A 12,142-nucleotide genomic window follows, 5' to 3' on the forward strand; every position below is an offset into this window, starting at 1 on the left:
GGAGGTTGAACTCGGGTCATCTGGTTCGTAGTACAGCGCGCTAACCGCTACACGACCGCTCCCCACCTACAACAACAGCAGCAAGAGTCGCCATTCACCACTAAGTGTCAGTGACATCATTACAGCGCTTGTGCCAAGCCAGGTGCAACTCCGAGGCCAAGCAAAGTATCGAAGGCTCGCTAACAGGAGATCACTGGACAGACCCAGGTGCCATGGGTTGGCTGACTGAGATGACTGGCAGATGCACCACCTTGTGCCCCCTACTGTGCCAACTTGCTGTATTTTAGCAGCCCGGCACGCCGCTCGTTGTTGTGAGCTCCAACAAAGACAAAGATCCCCGGTGTAGCCCTAACAGACCGTCGGGGCGAGTGCTATTAAGCGAGCCCCTGTGAGCTACACACACGCGGACACAAAGAGACACGCACACTTGTGCATCAGGCACCGCGCTCACCGGCTCTCCACGATGCTGGTGCTGCTGCGGCTGCTGCTGGTGCTGCTGCTGCTGGTGCTGCTGCTGCTGCTGGTGCTTGCGCTCGCTCGACTTCTTCTTGGCCGGGCGTCCACGCGGGCGCCGGGGTAACGCGCTGTTGGGGGAGGGGCAGTCCTCTCGGGAGTCCGGGTGGGTTGCCCGCACGTCCCACTCCACGTCGTCCTCACCATCTGCACCGCGCGCCGCCAGCGCCAAGGCACACAGGCAGGGGGCTGTGGTTACGGTGAGCACCTCGCAATACCGGGCAGAACTACGTCACGAATGACACCGTACGCGCGCACGTACGTTAAACTTCTTTCGCACCGTACGTAGCCAACCGTGCTAATCGGAGGTGTGTGGGGGGGAGGGAGACAACAAACTAAACACAGTTCTAATGAGCTTGGTTTTCAATCAAGATTTAAAAGTGCGTAGCTCTGGTGACTTCCTAATATCGGAAAGGAAGAGCGTTCCAGACGGCCGCAGAAGCGTACATGAAAGCGCGGGCGATGCGGTGACCGTCTATGTTCGATGGCTAGCCGAAAGCCGCTGGTGCGAGGATGACCAGAGTTCACGTGATGATGGTTTATGCGCCTTGACGAGATCAGCAAGGTGTAGCACTCAACACGTTCGTCAATAACACCGCGGCCTTACAAGGAGACGTATATAACAGGTCCTTCGTCAGAGTGCACGAGGGGTCAGGCAGTATTTTTAAAGATTGTGTCGAGTTCGTTGTTGCTGTTCGTGTTTGTGCACCACTGCCGAGGCAGCAACAGCACCACCGAATAATGTGTCACCGTGTAATCGCGTTGTGTCTCGAGTCTGTGGATTATTACGCAACAGTCAAAACACCAAGGATTCTCACGTGCCCGGGAAAACCTACACATCTCCCAGGATGAGCCAGGAGTGGTGGCAACCCTGGCCGCACTGCAACGAGCCGAATTCATCGCTCGACCTTCCGTGGAGTGCGCTTTCTCGTTAGCCTCGGCAATCGGCCACCACCACTTCTAGCGGCGTGACAAGTGAAAATCGTTTCCGCAAACCGCAAATTCAATTCTTGTGCACGATGGCCTTGATCCAGCAGTAGGCTGATACACAGCTGTACTTAATCATCATTATTATTGTTGTTGTGCCGGCAGTGTATTGTACCATAGGCAGGGATCACGACTGACAGCTGGCATGGCCAGGGATCGGGACACGGCACAACCCACACGGGCTGCCACGTTGCCCACGGAGTAACCGCTGCTTAAATTTCGATTTAAAGCTTTCGTGACTGCAATGATTCATCTTCTTTGGTTCTTTCGGTAAAGTCACGTAGAATGAGACCGTAACCGCTGCTTGTTTATTAATTCCCGCGTTTTGCTCGGCGACGTTTTTTGCTAAAAGGGGAGAACGGAGATGGGAATTGAGAGGGGAGAATATAAACGAGGCCGGAGCAGGCGGGGCTCTGAAGGGCGGGTTGTGCCGTGCCCCGACCGGAGCGGCTTCCGCCGCCGCGCTTCGATCGCGCGATCGAAGCGCTTCAGCGTGCGGCCGCGTATGCGCGAGCGAGGCCACGCTCGCGCATACGCGGCCGCCTTTCCTAATCTACTTCTGGATGAGGGCCTGAATCGCAACCGCCGTGCTGATCGCCGTTGGTTGTGGCGTCGAACGTCGCCGCGCTTGGTTACTGAAAGCGGGAAGCACAGAGGTACAGCACAACGACAGACCGCCCTGCGTTGTCCCCTGCTGCCTGCCACGTAGAACACCTGCGCCAGCCTACAGCACCTGTTATGCACCCATCCCAACGCTATCCAGATGCATACCTGCTTAGTTTCCGAGATCTCATGGAATCAGGCACATTCCTGGCGACTTGGTTACAGACACTGGCCAGATACGATCAGAAATTTAAACAGCTTCAGAATATGGAAAATAACACATCTTGCACCGTGTTACGTACTTATACCATAATCCATCCAGCAGTGGATTCATCGTGGCTGAGTATCACCAAAATGAGAACAACTCTGTGGGATATCAACAGGAGTTGGCACCTAAGATTGATTCATCCCCATCACGGGAATGTGGAATTTCTACCGCCGGTTCAAGTCTGTTGCGCAGTGGATTGTTGTGGCTCCGTGACCCTTCCGAGTTGGAGGCCTCTCTGAGTTGCGCTCACTACAGCGGCAGCGCTGTTCCTCTCTGCGATGCGTGGAGGGTTTGGAGGTCCCCCCCGCCCCCGCCTTCGCTTCAGTGTGCAAAGGCAGACCCGCCAAATTAATTTCGTGGGTAACACGACAAGATACCAAAACGAACACGATTGTGAATACTGCAACGACAACTGCGGCTTAGTGGGGCACGGGGAACTTTTTCCAAAGCGAGAGGCCTCGTCGAGGAACGAGAGGCCTCGTCTAAAAAAAAAACGAACTCCCTTGGATTTTGATTCAGAAATCAGCGTGGCTCGATCGAAAGAGTTTGAGCCCAATGCTTTTTTTTCTTTTCCTCCTGCATCCGCGATTATTGGGAGTTATTTTTGGGGTTGCCCCAGAACAAATAGTTTAAATGTCAATCATCTCAAATGTTGTTCCGTCATTCATCCTACCCAGAGCCTGTTTATCTCTGGCTATTGCTGAGATCTACGCCACGATGGTTGTGAACCCTCGGCCGCATTGGAGATATTTGAGCTCATGCCTCAAAATAGAACGGATATGGAAACCTTTAAAATGCAGCTTTTAACAAAACACAGAACCTCCCAGAAGTGCTTGGCAGTATTACTGTGAGTCATATAGCTTGCCAAAACGCGACCATCGCGGATAGAGAATCGGGTCAGACGCTCTGCAGATTCGCACGATGCCAACGGAATAACACTGAGAACTATATTAGGGATGGAAATGATTCACAGCCCCATGTCGCTCCACTGCCGACCAAAGGCCTCTCAATGTCGTGTCGCCGTCAAAGGGGTTGTTTGACCATACTTCGCCACGAGTCGATGAAGGATGCAGCAGGACGCAAGGACCATTGCTGGGAATCAAACTCGGGTCGCCGCAGTTTGGACAGCGCATTGTGGTAACCGCTGCACCACCACTCCACCTCATGATACCAATATTTATTTATTTATCCAGGAGAGCCACGCAGTCCCAGGACTCAGGAGGGTCCTGGTGCTGTTGCCACGTTTATTGTAAGAGGTTTTTAGCCAATCAATGACGACTTGTGTTTATTATACACACGTGGGAGGAAACCGGAGCACCCGGAGAAAACCCTCGCCGTGCGCGAGGGGGCTCCATGCCCGTACAGATGGAAATAGATGGCGATTAGTCCACACTTGCTGTCCTCCCTTCTCCTGGCGAGCCAGGGTATGGCATCTCCTCGACGCCCACGGGAAGGGAGTTTCACAAACATCTTTCTGAACCACCAAACCTCGCTGCTGCCTCCACAGTGCTCGATTACAATCCACGTGCGGCAGCGTAGCACCCGGCGTGCCGCTGTATTAACCCACTAGCAAGAGACTGCACGTGGATCGTGCGTGGGAAGAGTTGTGTGTGCTCCATCTCATAGCCGGGGCAAGAGACAATCTCTTAAGGCTCTGTGTCGAAGTAAAGCACGCACAGAGAGAGCATGAGTCGCCATTGGGCAGCTAGTCAGTGACTGTGAAACCTGCGTCATGCTACACGCCTGTCCGTCAATCTACGAACGGTGCGGCCCGCACGCGCCTCCGTGTTATCCGAGCGCGCGCGGGGGAGTGCCGCGTTCGTTAATCAGCACGGCCCTGATGCCCATCTGTATCTAACTCCTCGCGCCCGATGAATATTGGGGGCGCAAACACCTGATTCCCGGCGAATTCCTGGCGGCGGCGGTGCGATGTCACCGTCCGTGGCAGCGTTCGCGGCGCCATCAACGTGGTGCCGCGTGCAGATTACATAACGAGGCCCCGCACGCACAAGCCAAGAAAACATCTTTTAAAGTTACTGTTCGCTACCGGGAACATATATCTTGGCTTTTCAAAAACTAAACAGCCATTACCTTCTGCCCCCCCCCCGCCGCAGTCTGGAACTCACTCCCCCAGAAATCTGTGCCATTGGCTCCCTGTCACTGTTTAAAGTTGAGGGTCGTAACTTTCCTTCTCTACCTCTGTCTATGGCCGACTCGGGCACTATTCTGTGAGGAGGTTGTTATTCTCTTCCCCCCCCCTTCTGCGCGGGGTTCTTCCGACGTCTCCGGTTTCCTCCTTCCATAGCTAAAACAAACAAACAAAACATGCAATGCAAATTTATTTTTGCGCAAATGTCCCGATGCTGAAAAAGTTGCCCGAAAAATTACTCTATTGGAATCACACACAGCAGCGGCAAGCATTGCCTCCTACTTGGCAGGATCCTCCTGGAAAAGAGCCTTGAGACTCAGTGGGTCAACGATGATCAATTCACGAATCGTATCGTGCACCAAGGCAATGGCCCGCGTGACCCCTGCAGCCGCAAGTCAGAATCTTTAAAATCTGAATTTTGAGACTCAAACTTTGTCCGCGACACTCACCAGAATTGTTAAATGAGAATGAATCCTCGAATCAAACCCGTGAGCCTGAATCGCTACCTGCTGTCAAAACATCCACTGTGCATTGCGTGTCTCCCGTGCTCACGAAGCACCGTGTTTTTTTTCTATTCACCGTGTTGTTTTTAGATTTCTCCGGGCTGTCAACGATCTCGCTCACGGCAGGGGCCAGCGCTGGGCCAGCTCAGCTCGTGCCGGGGAAACGTGGATCAACATCTCACGTCGTGGCCAGGGGAATACAAACCGCAAGGACATCAACGATCGTGTACGCACACACGCACACGCGCGCGCACGGGTCTTAGATAACAACGGCACAAGGCTGTCCGAGCCAATTATTATCAAAACAAGCAAAGATAATGACTGAAGATAAAGATGACGCCAAGTATTACAACAAATAAATACATTGAGGGCAAAAATAACAACGGACAAAGCGCCTGCCTACCCCTCCCCTCCACGCACTCTGCTCCCTCTCATCTCGCTCTACTCCCCTCCACGCACTCTCCTACCTCTCCCCTCTCATCTCGCTCCACTCCCCTCCACACACTCTTCTGCCTCTCCCCTCTCATCTCACTCCACTCCCCTCCACACTCTCTCCTGCCTCTCACTCCACTCCCCTCCACACACTCCCCTGCCTCTCCCCTCTCATCTCGCTCCACTCCCCTCCACGCACTCTCCACTCCAGCAACCAAGGCCTTCTGTCAAAGCGAGCAGTCAACCTTTGCCCAGTGGGAGGTCGCTCATTCTCTTCTGCTGTCTCCCACCCCCCCCCCCCAGTCTGGCGCTATCTTCCCCCAGCCATCTGGGCTGTCGACTCCCTTTTCGTGTTCAAGTCCAGGCTCCGCAAGGTCTTCCTGTTCTCCTCCGCCTACGACTGCCTGACTGCCCCTGTCTATAAAGCAAACACGACTCCCGTTTGTAGACAGCTTCTCGGCGATGCGCTCGCGTTTGGACGCAGCGCAAACACCACGTTTGCGTTGTTTTGTGCGTTGACAGACTTCGCCAGGTGCTCAGTTTTTGGGCTCGTCTGGCCGAAGCAAGGCAGATATTGATCACTCCTGGTGCGCGTGGCCAGGAAATAAAGTTGAGTCCCTGGAATTATATCGCCGACCACCACAGCACGATTCTCGCACAAGCAGCCACGCACCCACACTCCCACGCACACACGCATGTGCGCACACACGTGTAGGAGTCACTTATGTACAGTTTGCATATTTTAATGCACGTTTTTTTCCCCTACCCACCATGCAAAAGTATACCTTGAAAATATAAACTTTTTTTTTCCATGATTAATGTTCCACGGATTCTTACAAATGTAAAGGCCAACTTGTGCCAGCACACTCATGCCCTCTTGCACACACAAAGCACAGTCATACTAATAATGAAACATTGCAAAAATCCACTAATCGTGCACATGTTAAGATAAATGTTCTGTTTGTGGGTGCAAATGCTCTGCCTCGCACCACCGATAACGCGGTGGTGAGCTAGCGATCAGCCATCACTGACACACCAATCGCGACACTCATTTCAGGCTGAGCTGACCTAGACGAGCTCTCAGCCAGATAGGGACAATTTTTTTTTAGTATTGTCAAAACAACCGTAAATATAAACTCGGCTCACATCGCAGAACATTAGCCACACACGCACGGACCACACCCACACACAGACGCAACCAGCTCTCAAGACCCTGGCATTTGTGAATGACACAGCGGAAAGGCATTTCGCGTCCGTCAAATCACCCGCAGAGCCCATTCGAGACTTGGTGCCATCCGTCGAAGTGTGACTAAAAAGGTAAAAGTCACTTTGCGCCTAATTTTACAAATGTAATTGAATAAGGGATCGCGAATGCGGCCACAAATCTGCGCCAAACGTCCCCAAGGTTTTACCCTTTTCAGTGAAAACCGTAAAGAGCAACCCCCACCCATACCCCCCCCACCTCTCCCAGGCAACATCATGAAAGGTCACGAATCGATGAAACAATCGAGTATTACTTTTACCACTGGCAAGCGGAAGCACTCGGAAACGGTTTGCAGTCCTTTACGCGCGCGATTTGCCACCGGCGTCGTGGCACGCGCGCGGTGAGATTTCAAATCGATGTCAATTGGTGATATTCTATGGTTCTTTCGGTAAAGTCACGTAGATGACGACCGCTTGTGTTGCGATCGAAACGTCGTGATGTTTTTATTATTTTTTTAAATTCACTTTATTTTCATTTTTATTATTTTATTGTCGTTATTTTTTCTATCTACGTGGACTTTACCGAAAGAACCATAGAATATTAAATCCTGCAGTCACGAAAGTTTTAAGTCAAAAGTCGATTGGTGAGTTGATGAAGTCTACACGCGCTGCTCGGTTTCCGCGCAGCGTCCTGAGATGGGTTCGCGTTTCGGTCGCCCGCTATCTAAAGTCCACGTCGTGTTGTTTCCTTCCCTGGAGCCAGCGGCGTAGCTAGCGAGCTGTGCGCAGGCGCTGCAACTCCATCGGGGGCCCACACACCGCAGTGAGCCAGGCACCGCGCTACGGACAAGGAGGGAAATTGGACATTGGTGAAGGGGGGGGGGGTCGCCGCAGTGGCTAGGAGATGTTAACTCCCTCGCCTTGTATGCAAGGGGTCGTGGGTTCAATCCCGACCCTGGCGCCTGCTGTAAATTTGGAGTTTGCGTGCCTCTCTCTACCCGTGGTTGCGTGGATTTTTCCCTGGGTCCTCCGGTTTTCCCCTCAACGTTTAGAAACGTGCGTTTGGAATATTTGGCTGCTATAAATTTCCGCATGATTAGGCCCACTCTGTTGAGCAATCATTTGCGGCGAGGTCGCTTCTGAAAAAGAGCCACGTGGCTCAGTGGGCTTTACCTGGTGAAGTAAAAATAGGAATAGGGGGTAACCGTTTCTAAGCTTGCACCGACCGGTGCCCATGCCAACCACGCTACGCCAAGGCCTGCAGTCCACATTTGTGCAAAACAAACACACGCCAAGAGGTTACCAGTGCCAGACCAGCCCTGCCACTCCCCGCTTTGCTTTGTCACAGCCGACTTGGGTTGCTGACAACTTAAGCAATCCTCAATAATCACAAAAACATCACCGGTTGTTTCATCTCTGACAGATGGCTCAGATGACGTACAGCAAGGGCCCATGTGCACACACGCACTGGTCAGGATGCATACGAACGCAGAGCAACGATCCCCGCTGTAGCCACGTGGGCTGTTGGGGCAAGTGCTGTTAGCGAGCACCTGTGCAGGCCGGCACACAGCATGAGGGAGTGGGCTGGCCAACACCGTGCCCAGTCGCTATTTGTTTATAAACAAGCACATTCGCTTCACGCACGTAAAAAACACACACGCTCATACGCACGTGTGCGTGTGCACACTCACTCGCGCAGACAGGACAAGGTTCAACATCACCTCTTGTTCAGCGATTCCAGATCTTTCTGAAACAGTAGACTCTGCCACTTTCAACCCTCAACGCATTTTTGTGGTCCGCTATGCACTGACCACATTTTTTGCTTGAAGATCCTACGTCCGAGGATCTGCAGCAAACTCTTTGGACCACTTCCCACAGCCGGGCTGGGACCACGCGTTGGACACCACCTTCCCAGGGCCGCGGTAGACCGGCCTGCCGCGGCAAAACTCCCAGGTGCGCCGTCAGATTTTCTGAATTATGGGAAAGGAAAGACCTTCAAGCCCCCCCCCCCCCCATTGCACACCTCTCGTCCCGGCACAGTCGTCGACCCCCACCCTGGCACCTCTCAAGTCCGCCTGTTGCACGCACGCACGCACGGTTGGGCAGGCAAACGGCCACAACGACGACGCCTTCCCACCCACCCGCCCGGGCACCACGGTGAGGTAGGTTTTGGTTCGGTGCGCCAGGTGAAAATGGAGCAAAGCTCGAAAGTGCGCGACGTGGAGTTGAGAAGGCTGAGAAGCGCCGCTCGAGAGAGCGCAGGCTACGACGCCAAAACGTGCGGCGTTCACAGGAGGGGCTCGGTCAAACGTTCAGCGCGACGATCAGGGTCCGCTCGTGTTGAGACTCACCGCGGAGGCAGTGGCCATGCGCGTCGGTCTGTTCCGCGACCTCCTGCCAGCGGGGCCTTGAACACTTGGCAAAAGTGCACATAGCCTGGCACAAGCGCCTTGGCGACGTCACCTCCGCTTCGTGGCGAACGGCGGTTGTTGAATGCGTAAGCTACTCTGGCCTACAAGCTCCTCTTTACACGAGCGTTATTTCCGCCGCTAGGGCCGATGAAGGCAACCATGACAGCGTCACTGTGCGTCCATTATTTGGCACGTGTTATGTGGGTCCTTCACATATATATGTTTTACAAGTTTCACGTCGATGTGAAAACCCCCCCCCCATATTCAAGCGTCACTTATTTTCCCGAGGACCCTTTACTGTGCAATTACGGATTTGGACGAAGGCCATCGTGAGCTGCGCGAGCACCATGTACTGACGGAACATTAGCGAGCGCAAGATCTCTCCATCATCACGCCCGTGCGTTCACACCAACGATAAAGACACACAGCGCATGTTATACCCTGGCTCTACTCCTGTACCAAGCGCTGTTTGTGACTGGTGTGACTCCACAGCCTACTGCTGCTGCTGCTACCGCCTTCCCATCACTGTGACAGAGAACACGATATACATTTTGTTCGAGGCTGAGCAGACCAAGGTGAAGGCCACGCCAGCAATGGACAACCCCTTAGCTCAACGTCCTGTCATCTTAGGGGCCGTCCATAAATGACGTCACACGACGTCACAAAAAGTCAGACACCCCACACCCTCAAATATGACGTCACAAAGCTCTGCCCAACCCCCTCCCCCCCAAAATAAAACACGCTTCAAATCGCTTTAAACTATTGTCATTGTAGTGCGTGTTTAATGTGCCGCTGCACTCACTCTGATGTTGTAGGAGAAAACATTTATCAAAAAGCCTATTTAATTAAGTAGGACGTGCCGTCTATATTTATTTAAAGTTGCCCATTTTGATGTGACGTCACATTCCTCAACCCCTCCCCCCCCTCCCTCCTCGTCACACATCGTCACAAATGTCTGACCCCACCCCCACCACCCCCCCCCAAGGTGCGTGACGTCATTTACGGACGGCCCCCATAGCGCAGAGCAGCGCGCCGCACGACACAAAGCGCCCACTCTCCTCCCTGGCTCTGTGGGCCGACGGGGCTCAGAGCCGCCTTGGCCCCATTGAGGAGGCCCAGCAAGGGCGAATGTCAGCGGCCAGCACCACGACGGACAGGCCAGCCGCCTTTGTTTCCAGAGTGATAATGTTGACGCAGCGCACACACAGAGAGAGAGAGAGAGGGGGAGGGAGGGGAGAGAGGGGCCCCGATGCCCGCTTCAAATAATCATTGACATTGGTGGCCCAAGCTAGCAGATGAACTGCTGCGAACACGTAGCCCATGAATGTACGTCCTCCGGTATCCTCTTTTGGCGAGGTGAGGTTTAGCGAGCGCCTCTGTGCAGGTCCCCACGGCGCACGAAGTGGTGGTGTGACCGAAACAAACAAAACAAAAAACTCCCCACGCCTGACCACCTTTGTATCCCCCGGTGTTGATGTTTGTACGCCATAGCAGGTACAAAGACAAAGATCATCCGTATAGCCTTAATAGACTGTTGGGGCAAAGTGCTGCAAGCGAGCACCTCTGAAAGCCGGCACGGCGCACGAGGGGGTTGGGGGTTTGGCCAGCACCACGCCCGGCCGCCTTTGTCTCCCCCGACCCCCGCGGCGACGTTCACCCCCAACAGCGCACCGGGGTACTCGTCTCGAGGCCGAGGCGACCCGAGGGGACGCCGAGAAACCCGCTCAGGTAAAAGTCGTCACCGGCGTTGGCCGTGAGAGGGTCGTAGCGCGGCACGCGGTGCAGTGTGGCTGCCATGGCGACGGCACCCGGCAGCCGGCTCCTCCCCTCACTCTGTCGGCTCCTCCCCTCACACTGTCGGCTCCTCCCCTCTGTCGGCTCCTCCCCTCACTCCCCTCACTCTGTCGGCTCCTCCCCTCACTCTGTCGGCTCCTCCCCTCACTCTGTCGGCTCCTCCCCTCACTCCTCCCCTTACAGTCGGCTCCTACCCTCACTCCTTCACTACTCCCCTCACTCCTCCTCCTCCTGCCCTCACTCCCCCCTCCCCTCACTCCTCCCCACCCAACCCAACAGCCCCCCCTGCCACCACCACCACCCCCCCCCAAACCCGTCGCGTTCCTCGCAGATCTCATCCCGAACGCTCGACCCATTTGGCTGCCGACTTCGCCGTCACGGCCACCGAGACAGCCGGACAGGGCCCCCAGAAACATCGCGTGTGGCGCGACCATCACTTCTTTGCGCTGTGTCACTGCCCAAGCAGTCCGTCTGTTTATAGACACACACACACGTATACAACAGGCGACTCCAGCGTGGAGAGGAGCACGTGGTGAGCGATATCAGACCACAAAAAAAGATGGTTAAGACCCGTCCCATAAATGACGTCACGCGACTTTGTACTATTTTTTATCCCCCCCCCCCGCCCTCGTCACACGGCGTCACAAAAAGTCAGACCCCCCCCCTCAAATATGACGTCACAAAGCTCTGCCCCCCCCCCCCCCCAAATAAAACATGCTTCAAATCGCTTTAAACTATTGTCATTGTAGTGCGTATTTAATGCGGCGCCGCACTCTGATGTTGTAGGAGAAAACATTAAAAAGTCTATCTAGTGAACTAGAACGTGTTGTCGATATTTATTTAAAGTTGCCCATTTTGATGTGACGTCACATTTCTCAACCTCCCCCCCCCCTCGTCACACATCGTCACAAATGTCTGACCCTCTCCCCCCCCCCCCCCCCCAGGTGCGTGACGTCATTTATGGACGGCCCCTTACGTGGATCCGCGTAGGAACGCTCCGTGAGAGCGTTCTCGTGTGGCGTCTCTGGATGGAAAGTGGCCTCGGTGCACAACGGCAAAGGGTGCCCAGAGCCGTCCGTAATTCCTCGAAATGATTTGGTGACGCTGCGTTGGCAGGGATGCACAAACAAGAATAACCCAGCAGAGAGAGAAAAAAAACCCTCAAAACACATTCGTGAATAACACTGCGGTTTAAAAAAAGAATAAATAAATAAATTCAGAATATAAGTTTTGGGAAATGGCCCTTCTTCATGGCGCACATAAACGGTAACGTGCACAC

The 12,142-nt window shown here is 54.0% G+C and overlaps 1 protein-coding gene and 1 long non-coding RNA gene across 9 annotated transcripts in view; one reads left to right on the top strand and one right to left on the bottom strand.

Annotated features, from left to right (window-relative positions):
- The window catches only part of LOC142905973 (uncharacterized), a 39,012-nt gene extending 32,742 nt beyond the window's left edge, over positions 1-6,270 (top strand). Inside the window, exons 2-3 of the long non-coding RNA XR_012929998.1 lie at positions 5,114-5,249; positions 5,759-6,270. This is a non-coding gene — a long non-coding RNA (uncharacterized LOC142905973). The remainder of the gene's footprint in view (positions 1-5,113; positions 5,250-5,758) is intronic.
- The window catches only part of LOC116957638 (DNA (cytosine-5)-methyltransferase 3A), a 122,540-nt gene that overhangs the window by 76,067 nt on the left and 34,331 nt on the right, over positions 1-12,142 (bottom strand). For all 8 annotated transcript variants that reach the window (XM_076053223.1, XM_076053242.1, XM_076053239.1 and 5 more), the window contains exon 5: positions 452-660. In XM_076053223.1, the coding sequence (XP_075909338.1) occupies positions 452-660 (209 nt within the window). The remainder of the gene's footprint in view (positions 1-451; positions 661-12,142) is intronic.

This window comes from Petromyzon marinus, chromosome 3 (genome assembly GCF_048934315.1).
Source record: "Petromyzon marinus isolate PM22_M1 ecotype Great Lakes invasive population chromosome 3, UKy_Petmar_22M1.pri1.0, whole genome shotgun sequence".
In the NCBI taxonomy this organism is placed as follows: Eukaryota; Metazoa; Chordata; class Hyperoartia; order Petromyzontiformes; family Petromyzontidae; genus Petromyzon; species Petromyzon marinus.